Genomic DNA, 25,277 nt, shown 5'->3' with positions numbered 1-25,277 from the left:
ATGAGGAGGAGCAACATTAAATAAATTTTGGCTACCTAACCGAGGGGTGTTAGGTCAATTGTAGCAACCTCACTGTTGCCCTAGCCGAGATCAGCTAATCCAAGAAATCACCAGGGATGGATATTGGGAACTCCTGGCTGCTAAGTGATTCTTTTATCCAATGCACCATCATGAAAGTGTTTTTGAAAGTGTTGTTGCAAAGATGCTGCCATTCCATGGATATTACCCTACCACTAGAAGCTAGTTAGTCACTAAAATTATCTGGGGGGACTTGTGAAAAGGCTTCAGCCAGCTAAAACATAAATGTACTTAATATACAGTAACCTATGGTTAAAACAAAAAGCAAACATTTATTAAGAAATAAATCCTCTGTGCTCAATGTCATTTCCATCAGCGGAGGTTAAATAGTCAACAGGCTAGTGCTGATGGTGCATGTTTCTAGCTTAACACCACATTATGTCTTCAGGAGGCTGCAGATGAGATGGAAGGTACAGACTGCAGCTACACGTGCCAGTTTCCAGCTCTGAAATCGTGACTTGTCCTCAGAATCAAACAGGTGAAGGTACAAAGTGAAGCTGTTCCTGAAATGTCATATTTTCAAGAGGCTTGAGACACAGCAGAGTTCTGTCAGTAACTTCAGTCCTGGAACTTCTCACAACTGCTAGCCTTCCTCACATTTGACAGCAAGAAAAAGAAACCGCAAATATGTTGCTTAACAATCTTAATTCATCTATGAACATACAGTTTTTGAGCATCACAGGATTGTATTAAAATGACTGAAGAGGTTCAAATTCTATTCAAATGCTGTTGTGTATAGATGTGGTACCTCTGTAATTGACAAAGCTGTTGTCAGGCAACATCTGTCAGAGGTACGTGTATTTAGACAGTTAAGGGCCCTCGGCCATCCGCTCCCCACACAGCATAGTTTTCCTCTCATTGGTGGCAACAGCTCCCAGTCAAGATCTGAGATTGGGGAATCCCAGTAATAATTGTTCCGCAGTGTCTGGTTGTATTTCTGTTAAGATGGTATGGAACTTTTCTACCTGGAAGATATTAAATGTATTGGTCAGCAGAGAGGACTGGGAACTGAATGAAATGTAAGCAATAATTTTATTAAATCTTACTGCCTCAAATTTTTATGCTCAGGAAGTTGAAGGGTGTTAGTGCTAGGAAATGGAAGACATCAGGTAAAATGTGAGCAATAAGTAGTCCCAGGTTAGGTACAACTGAATGCAGAATAAAGCCTTCCCCACAATGCTCCATTAACCATTACAAAGTCACAAACAGCATGGATTAGATTCAGAGGAAAGCTCCCTCCCTCTACATTCTTCCATCAAGATTACTTTGGTCAACTATGGCACAATTGGACACAGAAAAGCAGAGCAAACTTTATCCTAACAATGTTCATCAGGAGCAGCTTTGAAAGGGCATTCTCCACTTCACAATCTCAGCTGAGACACTGATAGGACTGCAACAATTAGTTTAAGCACCACTGGTCCTGGGTAGGCAGGAAAAAAATTCAGCAACTCTCTGATTCTAATCACAATCTCGACTGGAAAGTGTGCTTAGCTGGACAGAATGAGGCATCAGGCTCACCGCATTGTTCCCAATGAACAAATGGCCTACTGACATTCATTGACAAGGCTCTGTGTTGATGTCCCAAAAGTCAATTAGTAACCATAGACCCAAGACCCAACAAGGAGTCAACAGTTTCATGTGAGATGGGGCAAGTGCAGATGATCAGCAAGAAGCAAACAAAAACATCCTACACCTTCCACACTGTAACCAGCAGACTGCGCTAAACACATGCATGGCCCTCATAACATCAACACTTGCTTTCATATTTTTCCTAAAGCAACCCAAAAATTGTTGCACAATTTTAGAGAAAATCTTTGAATGCAAGAAAATATAAGGCACAGCTGGGAACATCGAAAAAGAGGTTAATGCATCACATTGATGAAAACTCTCAACCTGACATGTTACCCCATCTTCTTCTTTCAGCTCCTGATGAGCCCACAATCTGATTCCACTATTTTCTGTTTGAACTTAAGCCTGATCACACCTGATGAAGATGCATAGCTGAAACTTCAACATCCTTTTCTCTTTCACACGATCAACCTGTGATCTTGTGGTGAAACAAGGACTTTTAATCAAATTCAGACTAAGAGTAAAGATTTGCTGGACCTTCAGATGAAGGTGCAGGGATAAGAGAGACCAAAGACAAAAAGGACTGAAAATTTTATGTGCCAAAGAATCGTGATATAGCACTCTTTATGATCTGTAGTGAATGCAAATGCTTCTAGGCCACTTCAAATTGGTGAAATTATTAGACTTGAAGTGGGCAGAAACATTAGTTTTACCTTCTATTACTGTCATAAGTGTGGACCTATGTATTTGTATAAAATCACCAGTGATCTCAGCATTTCAACATTTCAGTGTTTAATGCAGTGAGTACATGTAATATAAACTCTGACACCAGAAAATGACTGAAAACTTACTCATAAATCTGTGTCAAACTTTTACAAACACTACTAACTGACTGGTTTGGTTTTTCCTTTAGCAGATGAATGCACAGCTGTAAAGTTGGGCCTTCCTAGCAGTCCGTCTCCATTTAAATAATATTCTGCTTTTCCATTCTGTTACGATCTTTGGCCAGACCCCAGTTCATGGGGGGGGGGGAGATCCAGTTAGCTTAAAAGTAGGTAAAGTTTGAGTAAAGGCACTTACTAATTGAATAAAGCCACAAGATTCCATGGATTTGAAACAAACAAAAATAAACTTTACAATACCAATTCAGAAAGATAAAACAATTTACAATATCTATCTTAAACTTGAAGGGCAGAATTTTACGTCCCGTGGATGGGCTCGTATCTGACCTGATCAGGCTTAAAATTGCGCGCGATGATGTTGGGCTGAGCGTCCTTTGCGTGGTATTTCAATCAGCGGGCTTATGTGGGTGTCGGGGCCACGCCCGCCATTAATTAAGAAGCTGCTTAAGGCCCTTAACAGTCCAACTGACGACGAATTTTCCTTGCCCGTGCGATTTCGTGCTTGTCACATGGGCAAAATGGGCAGGTGGCCAGCCAACATTTTCAAAAACCTCATCCATAAAAAGGGTCAGCAGCATTGCCAGTGAAAGTAGTGAGGAGTTTTGGAGATAATTTGTTGCAGCTTGCTTATTGGTACTTTGCAGCCTCATCTCTGTTCGGGCCTTCACTCTTAGCGTTTCCGGGCTTCGTTTCAGAACTTGTTGGTGTCTGCAAGGCTCCCGGAGGATTCAGACCATATGGACCCTTCCGGGTATCAGGCAGCCTTCCTTTACCCTGGTAATGGGGATTATGGTCTCTGCTGGTGGCACCTCCTCTGAGGAGGAAGAGAGGGGCAGAAGGAAGAGGAGGCCAGGTGTCCCAATGCAGCTTCCAGGGGAGGGATCCAAGGGAGGAACCTTTGGGAGGAGAGGCGCAGGCACAAGGGGCACAGGGCCAGCAGGAAGTCCAAGGCGGAAGGAGCCACAGAAGACACCGCTATCCTGCTGCCAGGGTTTACAGGCAGCGATGCAGTTGCCACAATATGCCTGAGGTGCAATGCCAAAGGAGGGTCCACCTCTCGAGGGGAACCATGACCTCCATTTCCCAGATGATTGGGCCTGAGATCAGCTCCGACTTTGTGGGTCGACACCCCATGCCACTGGCTCTGAAGGTCACAGTGGCCCTCAACTTCTACGCCTCCAGGTCAGTGGGGGATCAGTGTGGAGTCTCCCACAGCTGCGTCAAGCTGGTGACAGAAGCTCTGTTCAGGCGGGTCCTGACCTTTATTCTTTACTGTATGAACGAAGTCAGCCAGACTGAGCAGGCCAGAGGGTTTGCAGCGATTGCCAGGTTTTCCCCGCGTCCAGGGCGCAATAAACTGCATGTGGCCATCAAAACGCCAGGTCAGCTGGGTACTTTTGTCAACTGAAAGGGATTTCACTCCATGAACGTGCAGATAGTGTGTGACACAGGATGCAGATTCTGCAAGTCTGTGCAAGGTACCCTGGCAGTTCCCATGACGCTTACATCTCGAGACACTCCCAGGTATTGAGGCTCTTCAGTGCTCGAAACTGGATGGATGGCTGCTGGGTGACAAGGGCTATCCATTGAAGTGATGGCTCATGATGCCTCTGTGCACCCAAGAACAGGGGCAGAGAAGCATTACAATATGAGTCATGCCTCCACAAGGGCAGTGGTAGAGAGGACCATTCAGCGGGGGGAACTACAATACCCCACAGAGCAGGTATCACTGACAGTGGTTGCATGCTGCACTCTCCACTATCTGGCACTGGCAAGGGGGAAACCAGTGGAGGAAGAGAATCTTGACACAGCTACACAGGCCACGGATTATGAGTCCAGTAGTAAGTCCGAACATGAACACAGTGAGGAGAACGCTGAGGGTGTGGAGCCAGACCTCGGTAACCTGCAGGGAGCCAGGGACACCTTGATCCAATGCTCCTTTAGCTAGGCTACTAAAGGTCAGTTTCAAACGTATACCAGGGCTGCTGCCTCCATCCCAAATATCTGAAAGGACTCTTTCATTTGAACACAAAGAACACTCAGTGCCTGTGCAATAAAGTTCAGAGCCACTTACACTCAGCATTATGTTCAGCATTACATTCTGGCATTCCCCACACCAATGAAATAAAAAGGTGAAGCGTACTCAGGTCATGATGACAAAAATACAATTTATCTCTTTCTGACAGTTCAATAACATTTACATAAGCGTTTCTGGTCATCAACCCCAGACCAGTATACATAACCTCAACGTAAATGAACATGAACTCACTTGTGACCTGTCCCTCTTGTGCTCATGGTGCCTTTAACTTATGTTTGCGAGTGCTACTTCTTGGTGCTTCCCCATCCACCACTGGCGCCAGCATTGGAGAAAGCCTTCCAATTCTGCTGTCTTGTTGGCCTTGATGACCTTGGCGGTCGTCGTCTGGCCAGTGGAGCCTGTGCTGGGCCCGGCTAGCGCCACAGCTGGCATCTCCCCAGTCACCGCAGCCCTATTAGAAAGCACGGTCACTAGCAGAGGGGCGAAGGAGCTGCTGCCATCACCCAGAGTACCCTGAGAGGAGCCCGCAGAGACAACAGGCAGCTTGTGCGCCAACATGAGGTCGCTTTGGACCTCACCATTGATGGACGGGCACTTAGCTGAGAGACTGGGTGCCTCATCCATCTCCACGCGGGCACTGACCACCTGAGGTCAGTGCCTGTGTGAGGTTTGCAGGTCTGAGTGCAAGCCCAGGAGCCCCTGATTCTATTCCTGGAGCTGCCTCACCATGAGAGTCGCCACTCTTTCAATGGAGGACACAGTGCACTCGGCCATGACGATCAACGCTCCGCATGAACTCCTCCATCACGGAGGCCATGGCACGCAGGCCCCCATGGATCTCCACCAAATCCTCCCACACATCTTGCTGGATATCCAGCATCTGCCTCCTAATGCACCACTGCAGAGATTCATCATCAACCTCAAGCAAGTGTGAAATGCCCTTACTAATGTGCACTGAGATTCTAGCAGGCGATCTAATGTCCACCAAGGTGCTGGTATCTGCGCTGGTGCCTGCTTTAGAGAGGGGGTGTGACGTAGGTGTAACAGAAGCTCAGTGATCCTCTGATGTCGGGGGTGGCCCTTTGGGGTCAGCAGAACGAACGCCTGCTGGTGAACCTAAAAGGGAGGGCAAGGGCATGTCATTAGTTAAAGTCATCACACCGTCATTGTGCGTGCCAGTTACCCTGGTGAGACAATGGACATCTGCATCACGGTGCCCTTGTCTTCCAATGATCAATGGGGATTCCAGGTTCGAGGCTCACATCAATGAATAGACTACACTAGAATAGTTGCACAAACCAAAAGTCTCACCTCTGTGCGCTGCATTTTTACCTTCGTCTGGCACCCCCGGCTCTCCGTGCCCAGTTGCACAGGGCGTATGCTGGCTCTCGAGCTTCAGAGTATCTTGCTCGTATCTGGAAAGGGTTAAGAGGCTAGCAGGGCCTCCGGAGGTCCGCAACCTTTCAACATTGTTGTGGGCTGTCTTCTCCTGAAACAGCAGAGGGGCATTGATTAGTCCACTCTGTACCTGCAGTGCCATTGCAGCCTGGCCAACCCCAGCTGAGAAGCACTTGGTAGGGCATATTGAGCTGCAAGGCACTCAGTCCAAGCAGTCAGGGCTCACCCCCTTGGCCAACTCCCACATCACTGACAGTTGGCACTCAGACTCTAGCACCCCTGAGGTCCACAGGAGGACGGCCACACCTTAACACTTCTGCACACTGACCCATGACAACATGGTCCTCACCGTTCCTGAGTGCAGCAGGTCATTGAAGCGCTTCCAGCACTGGACCCAGGTGCGCCATACCACATCATGGCTGGTCACCATTGCTGGCCACCTACTCCCATGCCCTCTTGGTGAGGTGTATGGCCTCCTCCTCCATTCCTGGGGACAAGGGTGTCCCTCCTGGCAGCCACCTCCTCTAGAAGGACAGCAAAGCGCTCATCAGGAAAGCCGGCGGCCAAGTGCTCATCCAATCTGCCCTCCTGCCTGTGTCCAGCCGCAATCAAATCCATAGCGAAAGTACAGGAGACGTCCTTCCGTGGCAGCCTTCCAGGGGCTGCCTGGACCGCTTTTAAACTGGCCGCCGGATTGCCATTTGACCCGACAGCCAACAGGCCCCACCTCTACTTGGCCCTTTATGGCCAGTGCGGAGCCGCATTTCATGCTGGGCGGGCCTTAATTAGCCTACCAGCATGAAATTGCGGTCGAGGCCCGATCATGGGCAGCGGAGCATTTCTCAGCTGCTCCTGGGCCCGCCACCGTGCCACCCGACAACCTCAAAATCCTGCCCCAACATAAAAGTATGAATTACATATGAATTAACAGGCAAATTGGTGAACTATGGTCAGACACACCATACTATGCAATATCTGACAGATACGACTAAAGTAGGTTCCATGGATTTCCCAATAAGCCACCCAGACGTTTGTCACATTGTGAGCCAACCAATCTCACAGAAACTTCTTCCTTCCCACGAGGGTTTCCAAGCTCCACATCTGAAGATCTCGCCTTGGAATTCTCTTCAAAAGTCGCTCCTACTTGGATAGCTTCAACGACCCACCTCACAGGGTTCCAACCTCACCTTCCAAGACTCTTTTCCTCTGGATCTCCGAGCATACTCAAGCTTCAGCTTCCAAGCACAATTTCAGACCTATGGCTGTGCCAAGCAGAACACCACTGCTCCAAAGGGGTACCTCTAACCCAACTGCCCACTTTGCTTAAAGCCTGCTCCCTACAGATCTTCCTTAAATTCGGAGCCTATTACTCTGCTCCTTTCTTTGTCTTCATTTGAGGGACCCATTTCTGTCTTCTGGCTTTATCCCTAACCTAGCACTTTTTTTGGGACCTCTCTCTGCCCCCACTCCCTGGTTTGGGACCTTCTCCCTGTCCCCCTCCCATATCCTGCTCCCTTACACACACTTCTACACTGGCATTCCCTTCCAGGTCATTTGACCTGCCTCTTTGCACCATTTTCTCTCTCTCTTATCTGTGCAGGCACGCAGGGCCAGTCCTCAACTTAAAGAACGCAAAACCACCGAATTGCACAAGTAAGGCCACTTGCCTGCCGGTGCTTGCACAGGAATCCCGAGGTTCGTTGGGAACGGAAATTCCCAGCCTCTGAACTTCAAACTATTTGAAGTTTCTTAGCAATTCTTCCTATCAAAATGAATAATTTCAAACTTTGCCACAGTATACACCATCTGTCACCTTAATGTTCAATCACTTAACCAGTATATCTTTTTGCAGCTGATTTTCATCATCCTCTCAGCTTATTATCCCACTTCGCAGGGTAACTTCGGCAAACTGGGAGTGTGTCCCTTCATCTAAGTCTTTGAGATAGATAATACATTGGATAATATTATATTGGTTCCAACAGGCTCCAGTCCTGCCTTCTGTTCTGATGACTGCAACAAGAAACCGGCAGGAGAAAATGATGATCTTCCTGATAAGGTACCAACGAGTTGACAATGTTTACAATATTATGTTCTGTTGAAGGGTCATGAGGACTTGAAACATCAACTCTTTTCTTCTCCGCCGATGCTGCCAGACCTGCTGAGTTTTTCCAGGTAATTCTGTTTTTGTTTTACAATATTATGGTTGGCATTGTATACTACCATTGCGTTTCAGAAACTAGAAAATACTGGAAACACATTGCAGGTCTGTGAGCAAGTTAAAGAGAAAAAAGAGATTCACATTTCAGATATAAACCTTCACCAAAATTGAATACTGAAAAATAAGCAAATATTTTGTAATTTTTGGGGAAGGCATAATAGTACTATTTATCCAACAGAAAACGTTAAGCACACTTTTGTGTCTCCAGGCTCCCAGTTTTCTGATCATCCTAAGTATTAATGTCTTCTTCTTTATACATGCTGTTGTGTATTCTCAGCATTCTCTATTTTCATTTTTGATTGCCAGCTTGTAAAGTTTCCTCCAATCCTCTGTGCAAAGTTGCTTCTAAATTCAGGATTCTAAATCTGCCTTCTACCGAACCCCTCCCTCATACCTTTGCTCTAAGCTTCTGGGTGGGTTGTTTCCTGCTCATTGGTTCATACCAGTGTAAGGGCAGGGCTGAGAGGGGCATTTGCTGCCCTCTCCTCCGAGCTCAATACCTCTACGCCTGGATCTGCTGCTCCGCTCCAATTGCTCCCACTGCAAATTGAAAAGACCCAGCTGATTCAGCACAAACAATCAATCAAGTCCCTTCACTGACATAAACTGCAATCGACTGGATGGAAGTGTGCTGTGATTGATGTGTCTCTGGATTAGAGGCCTAGATGGAGCGAGGCCTCACCTCTCCTTCTACCTGTAAGTTCAGAGTCGCAATGTTCTTTTTAAAATGCTTAAAGCGCGAAATATTTCAAACGTACCTCTGCAAGATGGAGGCAGGAAAAAAAATTAAAAGGGCAGAATTCCATGATCCCAAAGTTGGAATTCCACCAAATGGCAGAAATTTCTCATCCATGAAGAGAACAGTCATGTAAAAATACTCACAGCAGTGTGGTACAGAGGGAGGAGGTGCTGAAAGGCACAGGTACATATCTCGTGGCTCAAGTATCCTTCTTTAAAGCTTATTAACACAATCTCCTACAAGCACAACAGAGAGAATCATAATTAACACAGTGCAATGTGATGGTGCCTAACCAAAGCCTGAGCAGTTACGTGAACTGAGGAGTTGTCGGTCACACTGTGGCTCATGGTTGGTTTATGAGCAGTGGATTCAACATGTAAAAATTTTCAGAAGAAATAATCTAGTACAACTCACTGATCCCTACATCCTCATTCTCATCTTCCCTTTCACATTCTCACATACAACCTCACCTCCCACAGCCTCCACTAATTTCCTCCATTCCCAGTGGGGCTCTCACGCAATCCCTTTTTTTCCTCCCCTTCCCCTTTCTTTCTCTCTCTCTCTCTCTCTCTCTCTCTCTCTCCCCACCCCCCCCACAAAAAAACAATGTCACCTCCTCCTCCAGCATGCTATATTTCAGAAAGTCAGCTAGTGAATGACAGAACTGCAGCCAATCGTTATACATTTTTATAAGTAAATTTACAGAATACACACATGTACCTTCCAACCTTCAACAACCAGAATCTCTATTTATAGAGGCACAAATGAATTTCCTGTTAATGCCTATCATTTGCATACAATTAAACATAATTAATATACAATTAATGCACCACACTGTTAATCCTCTGATGTTCCCAGTATACAACCATACCTTTGAGATGTCCATGAAGATTTCAGAAAGAAATTCACAGCAGATATCCACCAGAATTTTCAGGTGAAAGTCTCCTTCCCGCCGTTTCCCCTTCTGGGCACCAGATACTGGAGATGGGACAGACCATTTGTCTGCACTGGGTCTTCTTGTTCCTTCTGATGGTTTCTTCTGACATTCCTCTGCATAGAACAAAACTCGCAGCAGTGTACTGAGCAAAGGGAGATCTGCACCAGAAATAATACATAAGCTGAAGAATGTCACAACAAAACCAACCAAACTGAGCAAAGCATGCACTTCAGACAGCGGGGCCATAAATAAGCATACACATCAGATAGGAGTCAAACTTGGATAAGTGGTACAATTGTTAAGCAGATCAACTGGATAGGATTAACAGCAAATAGTCACAATTGTTACTCAGTCCTTTCTGTGGACTTTGCTTCAGCCAGTTTGAGCTCCATGCTAATAATTCTCAGTGGAGAATGAACTATGTCAACAATAACTCGCATTGATATAAGGCCCTTAAACTTAGAATAATGTCCCAAAGCACCTTAGGGATGTAATCAAAAGAAAATGGCATACAGTCAAAGGAGCCATAAGGAGAAGTCACCAAAGGCTTGGTCAAAGAGGTGGATTTTAAGGAAGGTCTTAAAGGAGGAATTTATAGAATCATACAGCACAGAAGGCAGCCAATGTGGCTGTGGTGTTCTTTGAAAGAGCTATCCAATTAGTTCCACTCCCTTGCTTCTTCCCAACAGCCCTGCAAATGTTTTCTGTATATCCAAATCCTTTTGGGGTTTTGGAAGAACCTCTGTAAAGTGGGGTTGTGGAAGGTGGTCTGTAAAGGGGTTGTGGGAGGTGGTCTCTAAAGTGGGTGTGTAAGGTGCTCTGTAACATGGGGGCGTGGAAGGTGGTCTGTAAAGGGTGTGGAGGGTGGTCTGTAAATTGGGGGAAAAAAAGTGTACAAGATTATGAGGGGCATGGACAGGGTGGATAGGGAGCAGCTGTTCCCCTTAAAGGATCAGTCACGAGGGGACATAAGTTCAAGGTGAGGGGCAGGAGGTTTAGGGGGATGTGAGGAAAAATCTTTTTACCCAGAGGGTGGTGACGGTCTGGAATGCACTGCCAGGGAGGGTGGTGGAGGCAGGTTGCCTCACATCCTTTAATGAGCACCTGGCACGTCATAACATTCAAGGCTATGGGCCAAGTGCTGACAAATGGGATTAGGTAGGTCAGGTGTTTCTCACGTGTTGGTGCAGACTCAGTGGGCCGAAGGGCCTCTTCTGCACTGTGATTCTGTGAAGGTTCTATTGGATCTGCTTCCAGCATGTAGTGCATTCCAGATCATAACTCAATGCATTAAAACATATCTCATTTCCCCATATGATTCTTTGGCTAATTACCTTCTGATTACCAACCTTCCTGCTAGTGACAACAGTTTGACACTATTTACTCTATCAAAATCCTTCATCATTTTTAACATTTCTGCTAAATCTCCTCTTAACATTCTCTGTTCTAAGCAGAAGAATCCCAGTTGCTCCAGTCTCTCCACATAACCTAAGTCCTTATCCTTGGTATCATTCTAGTAAACTGCCTCTGCATAATAATGTAATGAAGTTTTCTGGAGATAAGTTGCTCCTTCACATTGAGGTTTCAAGTTCAGAGGTTGAGTATTTATCAATTACAAGACCAATATAAGTATAGGTGATTGTAAGAGGTCAGTAGCAAAGTAGAGCTATAAAGAAGATATTACCAGTCAGGTTATGACTCAACTCAAGTAGGGACAGGGTAATATTATTCTGCTCTTATAACTATCGTTCAAGGATTGTAATTATCTTAATTTGGGCTTGGTTTGATCACCTCAATAAGGAACGTCATCACCACATGATGTCATGTACAATTTATTATACCCTGTCTCCCATCATCTTTCCCAATATATGCTGAACTCACTCTGTTCAATCTTGGCGTAATTCTCTTCCATATATGAAGCAAACAATGCTGAAAGGACAGCCAGTGTGGAGGACAGCACACTTGCCTGCTCCTCTACAATGATCGATGGGTCATCATCTTGGCAAAGGTCAGTCCGAACAATGTCATACAGAAGAGTCCAGGTTGCTTCTCCCTTGTCTGGAGTTTTCACTATAAGGAGAGAGATTCATTTGGAAGCAGTTAGCAAATGAAACTCTGTCAGGTGCACATTTAAAAGGCGAGGAAAGTCTGGATAGTACTTTTTGAACAAAATACCCCTCCATTATGCAGTGAAAACTACACTGGCAAGTATCCTGTTTTGACATCCCCTTCAAAATTAAAACTACATTTTCTGTTTTCCATTAAAACCAAGTTAGGCTTCTCCATGTTCTTGGTGATGAGAATTATCCCAGTGTTGTTCCACTAACTACATAGGGGGAGCCAGACTTCAGACTAACCCAAGAGTTCACCAAGAGCCACCAGAAACCAAGAATGAAACATGTTTCACACTACTGCTCATTTTGATATATTTCATAAGGCAGCCTCTACTCACTCCCCTCCCATTCACATTATGGCCCACTACTCTCATTAATCCTGCAAGACGGCAGTTGGGATTATAGGTATCCAATCCGGCATTATAGATTTCAACTGGCACATTCTAATGGAGCTTCTGTAGCTCCAAATGAAAAATGATTATACCCCAGATATTATTGCTTTGGATTGCTTACCACTACTGTATCCATACTGTATAGTCAGCCAGGAGCTCAACCGACAAAAGTACACAAGACCTTTAAAAACAAGGTTTCCACTGACACAAACAGAATAGATTGAATCATTTAATTACACTTACAAAAGCAACAAACGCTCAAGAGAAATGCCCAGTCGCCATTGATTGCCACAAGAACCTAAATGCAGTTAAAATAATTCTGAAAAACTTTTAATGAGTTATTTCATTTTCTTCATTTTTAAAAAATTGGTGGGTTTTCCTCAGTTTTTGTGGTCACCAAAGTTCTGATTTGTTGAATGAATTTCAGCTCAGTGTGACATATTTGCATAATGAAGTCATGACACAAAGATTAGGAACAAGAAATGTGCACACTACTTTAATGCTGAAGAGAGAAATTGATGTAATTTGAAAAAAAAATGAAAGTCACAGTTAGTAAATGTTAATAACACTGGACTGAATGTGGAAGAGCTGCAGAGAAGAATGTGGAGAATAAGAAAGTTACCTATTGCCTGAATTCCTTCATCTGTTGTAGTGAGCAGCTGCAGTATATGCATGTAAACCTCTAAGCCCTCAATGCTGTCTGACCTAAACAACAGCAAACAGCAATGAGACCAAAATACACCAACCAGCATCCTATGCATGCAACAGAAAACACAGCCCTCAGTAATTGGACAGGTTAGGTCCCAGGAATGTTTGGAAGTTTAACGTCCTCACTTCTTCCATCCCAATTTTACATGCATGCAACAATGCATCTTCCCATTTCACAGATCCTCCAACCTGGGAACACCACCACCTGCAAGTTCCCCTCCAAGTCACTAACAACCTGACTCGGAACCATATCACTGTTTCTTCATCGTCGCTGGGTCCAAATCCTGGAATTCCCTCCTAACAGCACTGTGGGTGTATCTACACATGGACTGCAGTAGTTCAAGACGGTGGCTCACCACCACCTTCTCAAGGACAATTAGGGATGGGCAATAAATACTGGCTTTGCCAGTGACACTCACATTTCAAGATCAAATAAAAAAGAACCTCAGTTACTGATGATTTGACACCTCACTGGTCCAGGTGAGTGATATTTCATTCTGTGTCAGCAGGCTGTCCTACTACCTGTAGCTCTAGGCTTTCTTTGTATTACTTTTTGTGTCCATCAAGCCAAACAGTTTTAGCGCTGGAAAATGAATGCACTCCATCTGAGGCACCCATCATTAGCACCAAGGTCAGGTATAGCGCAAGTTCGATGTAGCTCCAACAGTAATCCTCAGCATTAAACTCAGGATAATATTCCCTGCTTAATAGACATGACATTTTACCATTCTCTAAACTGACCACCCTGTGGTCTCTTGATGACATTGTCAATTCAGTACTGCATTAAGCACAGTTTCGTGCCATGATTTCCTAAAGACCACACAGTCAACAGATGGGAGGCTTTCACACTACCAAACCAAGCTGCATCTGAGGCCAATTCAGAGGTGAAATGCCATTGTTCAACAAGAGACTCATCCAATCCTAGAGACAGATCTGTACTTTATTGTCATGCATTTTAATATTAATCTAATTTTGTACATATTTCAATTTCCACTTGATTTTATAAATACATTCAATTGGTTGTTTTAGCCCAGGCTGGTATGTAATATTTTCATTGGAGTAGTTTGGAAACATAATGGGCATTCTACATAAATTGAAATTTAGCTGGGATAACAGTCTCTAAATCAGGGCAAAAAAGTGAAACAGCACATATTTCTGATAGTTAAGTGACAGAGATTGCTTAAATAACCACTGCCAAACCTTTCAATGAGAAAACAGCAAGAACTTTCCAAGATTGTAATAGTGCTTCGTAATGCTTTTTACACTGTTCAACTGGACCTAGTATGAAATTTCATACATCCGTTAATGAAATTCAAGTGACAACTACCCCCGCCCCCTAAACCCAATCCCCAGACAATTCTTCAACTACTGGGATGGGGGAAAATATGAAAAAGGGACAGAAAATGTCACTGGGTTTACATTCACTATACCAAGCTACTCTGGCGCCCTGGATACTGCGACCATATCCTTTTCCCAAAACTTACCTGAGTTGTTTGGCTGCTTCCAATAAGCAAGGGACCATTGCAGTCTCAGCTGTTTTCTGCTGTTCTGTAGTCGATGCATCAGGCAACTCTTTTGAGTCCCTGACCCAGCTTAGCATTAGCTCCTTGTCCAAGTCGAAGAGTTTATCGACCATCTCTCCAATCTTCCCCAACAAGTCAGCTTAATCAGAGAAAAGACAAATGATCACCAACCTTAAAAACAATGCTGTCCAGATTGATTCTTTGCAACTGCACCCAGGCTTAGTCAGCAACACTACAGGTAAGATTGCAGCAATTATAGGTCTGGGCAGCATACATCAAAAACTGTATACTGATAACAAAACCATCCAGAAAGGAAGAAGGGCTTGCATTTATATAATGCCTTTAATGACCTCAGGTCATCCCAAAGTGCTTTACAACCAATTAAGTATTTTTGAAGTGTAATCACTGTTGTAATGTAGGAAACACGGCAGCCAATTTGTGCACACCAAGGTCCCACAAACATTAGTGCAATAAGGACCAGATAACCTGTTCTTTTGGGTGTTGGCTGAGGGATAAATATTGGTCAGGATATTGGGGAGAACTCTCCTGTTCTTTTTCAAAGTAGTGACATGGAATCTTTTATAATCACCTGAGAAGGCAAACATGGCCTTGATTTAAAGATAGCAACTCCAACAGTGGGGCACTCCCTTAGCTGCTGCACTGAAGTTTCAGCCTAAATTTTGTGCTGAAACTCCTGGAGTGGGCTTGAACCCACAATCTTCTGACTCAACAGTGAGAGTGGTACTATTGAGCCATGACTGAGTACCTCCCACAGATCACTAACACTGCAAGCATGTCACCAGAAGAATGCAACAGTCCACACTCTGTTTCAATTTCACATGCATGCACATGTGCACCTTCTTTTTCAACCTCACAATCCTCCACCCCACAAAACCTCAGACACACATTGTCCCACTGTAGATAAGAACTGAGAAAATAAAAATAAGCATAATAATGATGCAGACTCCTCCATTCACATGCATCTTGACTAACTCATTTGCATGAAAATTAAGTTACTTACCATTTGTGGAGCTCTGCATTATGAAGCATACATTCTCCCGAACAGAGCACTGCTTGTGGATTTGGTCAACCCAGATGCTGGACACATCTGGTTGAGAAAGACAGCTCAATATTAACCTGCCAAACAGAGACATTAGCCATAACATTTACCATTACTGAGAAACCATAAGTGGTATCAATGTATCCTAGTATTGTGACTGTATCAATCCAGCAGCAGACCTGTAGAAATAGTATTTCATTCTACAGTTCAAAATTCTCCTTCCATACACAATCCCAGTTTGGTAGGATGATATTTAGTTCTACTGCTGGTTGCTACTCACAGTTCAAGTAGGCACATTTCACCATACATTTCACATTTATATTTTACTGAAATCATGTCAGCCCATACCAATAAATAATACCACTTATTTGCAATGAAACAATCATGTCTATGTGCACGATCGGGATCAGGATCAGGATCAAACGAACTGTGGCAACAGGTAACCAGCTCCAGGCCAGTAAATATATTACCGGTCAGAATTAGATACTTTGTCCAATACATACTGGCAATTGATTCATATCAAAGTCAGAGCGCACAATCCAACTATGAAAAAGGGCTAGACAGCAATTCCAAAAATAACAGAAAATAAACAAATCAGTCAGTATCTGAAAGAGAAAGACAAGTTAACACTTCCATCAGGACTGGCATTTCTGCCAGTTTTGATGAAATGTCTGATCTAAAACATTAACCACAATTTGATACACTGACTGATTTGCTGCACATTTCTAGTTGTACTTTCGTTTTCCTCCCACCTGCATGACCTTAATACAGGAACAAATGCCGCAACATCATAGAAACAACATTAGCTCCAAATTCTCATATAAATTACTCACTATCTTGACTTGGATCCAAATTGTTGGGTCAAATTCTTAGAATTCCCTACTAACAGAATCATAGGAGTACTTTCACTATAAGGACTGCAGCAGTTTCCAGAGAAGGCCTATTACTGCTATAATAAAATTGTATGATTTTAGGTTTTCTGTATGTATACAGCTAATTTATTAAGTGATTTGGCTGGAAAGTAATGAAATAGCATGCAATCTTCACAACTTCAGTGCACAGAATACATGGTACAGCAACATAAAACTATTCAAAGAAGCTACCTGCTGGTCTCCAAAAGAGTAGGTGGGTCAGTGTCTCCTAGTAGCAACAACAACACCTCACTGTGGAACAGGAAAGAAACAGGACAATCAGCAAAACAAATCAATTATTGTCAGCTAAGACGCCCCTCATTCCCAACTAACATTTTTCCTGAATTTCCTTCCCTCTCACATCCCCAGGATAATTATAATAATAGCCTTTTTAAATAACCGGCCAAACAGAAACAATGAAGAAACAGGGAATGAAATCTCAAATTCCTTCACCCAATCTTTTAGGTTCAATAAATTATACTGCCTCCCAGTATTCAATATCTTACACTCTGCTGCTACAAATAGCAACTTCTTGCTGGAAAAGATCTACAAATAAAATGAGAATTTCCAATGCAAGTTGATATGCAGAATGACTCTTAAATACCGATCATTGATTGAGTGGATATTTAGAAGAGGAACTTTGGAATTCATTTTAAGACATCAAATCTGTGGTGAAAATACAAAATAAATCCTTAAAAGATGCAACACCTGGTGTCGCACCTCACGCCAGCTACAGGCAACTCTCATTTCATCGTAGGACAAATTCACTCCGTCTAGACACTTAACGTATGCTAACTGAAATATTTTTAGCAGGTGTTAAAAGGCAAAATAGATGTCACAATTATCTGACAGGATCTGCAACTGAAGCAAAATTGCAAAAAGCAGGAGCTTATATTGTCTACACCTATTTGAGTACCTCAAAAGTTCCCACACATCACCGATATCATACACTGAAACAGCTACCAATGTTATTATTGGGAGCCTTCACACTTCTGATCATTTTTGGGGAGTTTGAATACAATTTTGGCAAAGTCTGCGTTATTCAAGGCAGTGCCAAGTAATCACAGGTCAGGTACAGCACAGTTAGATACAGAGCAAAGTTCACTTCACGTTGCTCCATCAGACACAGGAAAAAGATCCAGGGTGAAGCCCTTCTACTCTATCCTTCAACTAGAAATAGTAGAGTTTACTGGTGAATTGATTCTATCTAGAAAGTAGAAAGGACATTTTGGTGATTAACTTCACATAGGAAGCAGCCACATGGAGCTCATAAATCATTTAAAATGTCAATTACAAAATTTCACAAGCTCTATATGAATGTTGGGAGGTTACAGAGGGATTACTTCTTTTATGTGAGATCAAGCCTCTGGTGCATCAATGATAACTGAAAATCTCAACTATGATTTGCCCAGCTTATGCTATCATACACTGTTCCATTTGCAGGAAAACAGAGGAGAACAGAGTTAACACAAAACAGAAGAGGAGAATTCTAAGCAGTGGGCTTATCTTTAAATCAGGTTTAATCTAGTTTTCCCAAAAATCCTACTGCACCAGCAAAGCTCACTAAGGATGGGAGTTAATATTTTTACTAGTTATTGATGCAATAATATGCAGCATAGCACATGTACCAGTACTCACACAAGATTATCATTGTTAGTGATTGACTGGCAGGTCTCCTTGTAACAAGCCATGTTCCCCAGGATACCAACGCAAATCTCCTGTACTAGAAAAAGAGCAGACTTTATCAGCAATTCCACAACATTGTTGCAGAAGCAAAACATGGAAGAAGAAATGACTATTTGTCTGAAGATAACTCCTTCCTCCGTTTACACACTACCCAAGAGTGAATTCTGCCCCACCATTTAAGTTCCTAAGGGAAAGTTCTGCAAAAATACTCTCCAATCCTCAAAAATACTTTTTAAAAATCAGGCAATACCCTCTCTCACCAGAAGCGCAGAAAACGGTGCCCTGTGCAGAGTGTAATCATAAGCATTAATCTCATTCCCAGAAAAATAATTATACAGCTCATTTTTAACACATCACTGCATGTTTCCACCCCCCCCATCCCAAGAGTCTACTCCATAGAAATGCTGTTCTGTGAGTAATGCATGTTTAGTTTAAACAAATGTATTTTACTTAACCACTTACATATCTGCACCTCACAGTATTTTAAAGTGTAACATTACAACAACAAAAACAACTTATATTTATATAACACCTTAAACATAATAAAACTCCCACGGTGCTTCTTAGGAGCATTATAAAACAAAAACATGACACCAAGCCACATTAGGAGATGTTAGGTCAGATGGTCAAAGCTTGGTCAAAGAAGTAGGTTTTAAGGAGTATCATAAAAGGAGGAAAGAGAGAAGTTCAGAGTCAGAGAGGTGAAGATCAGTGAGCACAGGGGTGAGAGGTGAATGGGGCTTGCTGCGAGTTAAGGCAAGGGCAACAGATTGTTGGATTTAGAGAGGGTAGAATGAGGGAGGCCAGCCAGGGGTGCATTGGAATAGTTACACTGAGAGGTAACAATGGCATGATGAGGGTTTCAGCAGCTCAAGCTGAGAAAGAGACCAAATCGGGCGATGTTACAGAAATGAAAAATTGAGGCCTTAGTGTTTGCATGCATATGTGGTCACTCAGGGTCAAATACGACACCAAGGTTATGAACAGTCTGATTTAGTCTCAGACTGTTGCCAGGGAGAACGATAGAATTGGTAGCTGGGAATAGATTTTGTTGCGGGGACCAAAAACAATGGCTTCAGTCATCCCAGTATTCAATTAGAGGGAATTTCCGTTCATCCAGTACTGGATGTCAGATAAGTCTGATAATTTAGCAACAGCGGAGGGAGTCAAGAGAGGTAATGTTGAAGTAGAGATTAATGTCATAACATGCATGTGAAAACTAATGCTGTGCTTTCGGATGATGTCGCTGAGGGGGAGCAGATAGATGAGAAATAGGAGGTCAAGGATAGATCCTTGGCGGACACCAGAGGTAATGCAAGAGGAGGAAAAGAGGCCATTGCAGGTGATACTCTGGAGCGCTTAACTTTGTGCGGTTCAGAATGGAACCAAGCAAGTGCAGTCCCACCCAGCTGTAAAACAGGTCAATAAGGATGGAGGGATAATTTACTTTGGTTAGTTACATAGGATGTCATTTGTGACTTTGATAAGAGCCCTTTTAGTACTCTGACATAGGCAGAAACTTGATTGGAGGGATTGAGGGATTCAAAAATGGAGTTCTGGACATGGATTTAGGAAGCAACAACACACTGAAGTGTTTTTAAGAGGACTGGAAGGCTGGAGATGGGACAGTTATTTGCAAGGATGGTGGGGTCAAGGATTGTTGAGGAGAGGAATGATGATGACAGATCTAAAGTAGAGAGGGACAACACCTGAAAAGAGAGGGCCATTAACAATATCGACCAACATGGAGACCAGGAGGGGAAATTGGGGTGGTCAACCGTTTAGAGAGAATAAGGTGAAGGGAGCAGGAGGTGGGTCTCATGGTTAAGATGAACTCAGAGAGGGCATATAGGGAAATAGGAGAGAAACAGGAGAAAGGTGCAAGTTCAAGGCTAGGGAAAGGGGGAGCTTCAGGGGAAGTTTGACCCAGTGGACTGCTGGGAAGGTGGCAGAGGCAACTGAACAGATGGTTTTGATCCTAGTGACAAATAAGTCCATGAGCCCCTTGCACTTATTGCTGGTGGTGAAAGTTCAGGAAACAAGGGAGAGGGGTTTAAGGAGATAGTTTGCAGGACAGAAAAGCCAGGAAGTTGGGTTTTCATTCCAGGATAGTCCTGGAATAGTGGAAGGGGGCCAGTAATGTTATATGTGAATCAGTCAGATTTGACAGTGGATGGCTAAACCACTTGTCCACCATATCCTTTCAAGTCTACATCCCATGGGCTTAAGGCCCATACTGGGGGAACAGCCAGGGTGAGAGTGTAATAGTTTTAATGGAGACTAGGGCATCAAAGGTGGAGGTTAGGGTGCAGTTGAGCAAATCAGTAGCTGCAGAAATGTGACCCGAGAAAGTATTTTCAGGGTGAAATATGCCACCTTTAAACTGATAGTTTAAAGTTGCTGTTCTGCTCCTATTTTCCCCACAGAACTGCAAGACAAATAATAAGGAAAGATATTCAGCTCAAGTCAGTAGAAATCATTCAGGCAGATGCCTCCAGATTTGTCAGGGGCAATCAGATTTCTTTTTGATCTAGAACACTAACTAATTGCTAGTCGGGCACCAGCGAATTACCCAGTCATAGAACAGTGAGAGGGGAACCATATCTCATTGAAACTAGAGACTTGCTATGCCCAATAGCCAGAAGATATAACCAACATTCATACTGGGGAAAACATCATTACAAACTAGATATGATTGGCATGGGTGATATTCTAAGATTAGATACCTATGCTGGAGAAATTTGATTGGCAGGTCACGCTATCTGCCAACAACCAGAAGTATTGAGACTATTATACAGCTGACTGGACATAACATTGCATAACATTGTAAGTAAGCCCTTACTTACTGCACACTTCACTCACCGTTAGTCGGGGACATTTGGATTTACCAATGATCCCTAACAAAATATCTGTAGCATTAAATTCCTGAAGAAATACAGCAACATCCTGCAACAGAAAACACAAAGCTTAATGAGCAGGCAATCATGACACTCATCTGAGTTAGGGGACAGTGACCATGCACCTCACAGGGTCAGGGGGCAGTGGTCATACATCTCATAGGATCAAGCGCAGTGACCATGCAGCTCAAAGGGCCAGGCTTGTGCAGCAACAGCTGCTGCATCTTGCAGGGTCAGAGGCACCAGCCACTTACATCTTAGGGAACATGGGCTGGCAAGCATCAGTTCTTTCCAGAATATAAACTGTGAAGCTATGACTGCAAAACAAAATTTCCACATTACCAGTCCAAAGCAGAGTCTTCTCATTGAAGAGTTCATCTGGGTTTTCAATGTGCCATACCACAGTGCAAGGGAGAAAATAATGGGCTGGTAAATTCTTCACACAAGTTGCCCATCTCTCTTGAACCTTCCGTAGGAAAGTGAAGCAACAGCGAAGTAGAAAATCAGAAGCTTCAGATTAAGAGATCCTCTTACTTACCTCCAAAGCTAGAGATTAGTTCATCTTGCTCTCTCATTGCAGGGATAGAGTTTAGAGCCAGGGAAGGAAATTTACACATGGAAAAGCAAATAGAAAAGGGATTTTGAGAGTTGGGACACAATAATAGGTAGGATAGCATCACAAATAGATAATAATCATCGTCATATTTAAGGCCTCCATAGAGCTCTATGATTACCTCATCCATTGACATGTCCCACACTTTACAAATCTCATTCTCCAGATCTTCATCCAGCTCTGTCTCTGCTCTGGAACCTGCCACTTCTGTCTCTTCACCTTCTGGGGAGACAATCTGAGAAAGTGAAACAGTTAATATATTTTGCGTGTCCCTGGCACTCGCTCTATGTTGTGCATGCCTTTCCTTGTTAGATGCCCCGGTGAAAACCTGAGACTACAATAAAAGTTCTGTGCTTGGAACACAAGAATTATGATATCTCACAGATATGGTTCAACTGCATCTGCATCCTCTCCATGGTCTTGATATGCTTCCTACCAATAGGCTACTCAATCACATAGAACACAATTGTTAAGATAATTCAGTCATACGCACACACACCCTCTTTTCTCAAGGATTACTTGACATTGAACAACAGCATGAACTCTGGCTGACTTTCTCCCTCTACCCACACCCCCATGCCACTTTAACTGAGATTAGGTGGTTCAGCACAGGCCAAGATTTCAACCCACAGCCTTACAATTTGCACGGTTGAGTCAAGGATCATTCTCAGAGTCTTCAGACGTGCCAAAAGGTCCAATTGTAATCTGCATTAGCAATTTTAAAATAGCAGCTCCATTTTTTCATACAGCACACAAGCACACAATGTTTAAGGTTACCTCAATCAGCCTCATAAGTGTGCTGAACAACCAGTGTTTGCTGTAGACCGTGTTTCCAATTGCATCAACTCTGGTTGTCTCTTCATCGCTTTCATAACTTGGTGGAGGGGATGGGTTACGATCCATCCCAGCATTCAAAACATCCAGACTGTGGGAAGCACAGAAAATGCGGCATTAATCCATCAGGGGGGTATAATGGATATGAAGAGAAACTGGATGTCAGTTTGCACAACCTCTGTAGACATTAAAAACAACAACCGCAACATGCACCCAGATAACCTTGTCATAGAGAAAAAAATAAGGCTAGAGAAGAACAACAGTGAGAAAAGTCCCCATCCTTAATGATATAACTACCCCTCCAGGTTTCGGTCATAAAACGGACTGATTGCTAAATTATCAACAGTGCCTCTGTGAAGTACAACGGATTTGCATGGCTCATGTGCTTATCATAATTGCCATAGAGGGTTGACGTAGTTTCACTGACAAGTAAATATATCATCTTGCATCCAGCTCAAATTTAGAGAGATCCCAGTTATTTCTGCTTCCATCCCAGCAATGGAAACTGATTTGTTGGGTTATTATTGACAAGAGGTCAGGGATCTCAGGCTGGGCAGCCAGTGCCAAGCGCTTCTGGTGAGCAGCACAACTTGCCATAAAATGCTCCGAAGAAGCGTCATATGGACTCGAAACGTTAACTCTGTTTCTCTCCCCACAGATGCTGCCAGACTTGTTGAGTTTTTCCACCATTTTCTATTTTTATTTCAGATTTTCAACATCCGCAATTTGTAGCTTTTGTGTCCCATAATGTGTACTCCTTACACAAAGCAGATACAGAAATTAAACACTGATCAAAGATAACTATGATAAACAGTTTCTGAATGAAGTTGCAGCCGGGTAATCATTCATATGAGACTCAGACTGGCTGAGAGCAGGGCTGGACGGTCATCTTAACCATTGACTCCACAAAAGACTCACTCAGACAGACTCACTCTCTGCAACAACTGCTCCTCTCTCCCAGACTCAGGCTCTCTCATACACCAAAGTAAAGGCTAAATTCAAACTGTGATCAACGAATGATAGTCTCGATCCTCTGCTCTCAATAAAACCGAAACATATCAGGCCCTCACAACCGTTTCGGCCTCGCCTCACACCACCACCCTCCGGCTGGGTGTCAATTCACATCCTCCCCGGAGAGCGCCATCCCCCGGCTCGGAATCAATTCACATTCTCCCCTCACACCGTCACCCCCTGGCTGGGTGTCAATTCACACGACCCCACACAATACTACCCTCACCCCGGCTCGGAGTCAATTTTCATCACCCTCACAGCGCCATCCCCTGCTCGGAGTCAATTCACATCCTCCCCTCACACTGCCACCCCCTGGCTGGGTGTCAATTCACACGACCCCACACAATACTACCCTCACCCCGGCTCGGAGTCAATTTTCATCCACCCTCACAGCGCCATCCCCCTGCTCGGAGTCAATTCACATCCTCGCCGGACAGCGCCATCCCCTGGCTCGGAGTCAATTCACATCCTCCCCTAACAGCGCCAACCCCCTGGCTCGGAGCCAATGCACCCCCCCGCCCCCCCGCCACCGGCTGATTGGCAACTTGTACCACCCTCGCCTCAGCCGCATCTGCCAGCTGGACATCGCATTTTTTCCTCCCTTATCTTACATCTGCTTTCTTCTCTAATCGTCATTTGCTGGTGCGATAAATCTCAATTCTGCCAAATGACTTCTTGGATGAAGACAGGTCACCTGTCCTTTTTGAGGCTGCTATGCTTTGTTTCATTCAAAACACAAGATAGCAAAAGTCACCGCAAGCAGACCGGCACCTGGTTCCCAGTTCCGTATCCATTGTCAATAGCAGCAGTTTGCACAGTGCAGAGCAGAACAATGCTAAAGAAAAGTCATACGGAGTCGAAACTTTAACTCTGTCTTTCTCTCCACAGATGCTGTCAGACCTGCTGAGTTTTTCCAGCATTGTTTGCTTTTATTTCAGATTTCCAGCATCCGCAGTATTTTGCCTTAATCAGAGCAGAACAGTTGTTGCTGGACAAATATTGCATGTGCTTAGCTCGACTAAGGTAACTCGACCAGTCCTGAGTACCTCGCCCTCTGCCTGCAGTCTCTAGCATCTGGCAAAGCATGGGGAGAAATAAGACATTTTACTGTCAAACCAAACCAGTTCTCGCTTTTCAGTCGGGTAAATATACAAGTGCCTAGCATTTTCTGCTTTGGATTTCTTGGATTCAGTTTCTTGTTACATTTCATTTTGCTATTTTTATGCATCTAAATGTTTTTGAGAACTTCAATAATTGTTTATGGCAGATGATTCTACATTCTAACCACCATAATTATTCTTTCTAGCCTTCCTTTTAATAGTTTCTAGTTATCTTAAATTGAATTCTATTATTATCTCACTGTTATATTTGACTTCGCTGTGCCACCACCACTGGACTGCATGCCACAGACAATACTTTGGTGGTTGCTGTTGAATCAAAGTTGAAAGCTTCAGTCCCACTTATAACCATCCCCTTGCTGTCAAACCGATAGCATCAAAACACCTATCACTGGCCCTCTATCCAGCTCTACCTGTCCCACCCCCTTAAACCAGCTTATATTTCACCTCTATTTTTCCTTAGTTCTGATGAAGAGTCATGCGGACTCGAAACGTTAACTGTATTCCTCTCCGCAGATGCTGTCAGACCTG

The 25,277-nt window shown here is 43.8% G+C and overlaps 1 protein-coding gene across 10 annotated transcripts; it reads right to left on the bottom strand.

Annotated features, from left to right (window-relative positions):
• Window positions 1-330: 330 nt before the first annotated feature.
• On the bottom strand, window positions 331-24,057 carry saal1 (serum amyloid A-like 1). 10 transcript variants are annotated; one of them, XM_041197738.1, is made up of 13 exons: window positions 23,987-24,057; window positions 22,561-22,708; window positions 21,905-22,018; window positions 21,136-21,219; window positions 18,226-18,305; window positions 16,780-16,839; window positions 15,638-15,753; window positions 14,578-14,755; window positions 13,008-13,090; window positions 11,761-11,949; window positions 9,814-10,037; window positions 9,086-9,178; window positions 331-1,043 (listed from the first exon to the last, which is right to left on the bottom strand). In XM_041197738.1, exons 1-13 carry the CDS (start codon window positions 24,007-24,009, stop codon window positions 957-959), a joined length of 1,479 nt encoding a protein of 492 aa, XP_041053672.1. In that variant the 5' UTR covers window positions 24,010-24,057; the 3' UTR covers window positions 331-956. The 10 variants fall into 10 exon arrangements, with proteins under 10 accessions (XP_041053672.1, XP_041053674.1, XP_041053677.1 ...); XM_041197740.1 differs by lacking the exon at window positions 23,987-24,057 and adding an exon at window positions 23,855-23,980; XM_041197743.1 differs by lacking the exon at window positions 23,987-24,057 and adding an exon at window positions 23,855-23,952 and having other exon boundaries at window positions 22,561-22,750.
• Window positions 24,058-25,277: the final 1,220 nt, after the last annotated feature.

This window comes from Carcharodon carcharias, chromosome 10 (genome assembly GCF_017639515.1).
Source record: "Carcharodon carcharias isolate sCarCar2 chromosome 10, sCarCar2.pri, whole genome shotgun sequence".
NCBI classification, from domain to species: domain Eukaryota; kingdom Metazoa; phylum Chordata; class Chondrichthyes; order Lamniformes; family Lamnidae; genus Carcharodon; species Carcharodon carcharias.
Note: the sequence above shows the minus strand (reverse complement) of the source record. Positions and strands in the feature narration are given on the sequence as shown.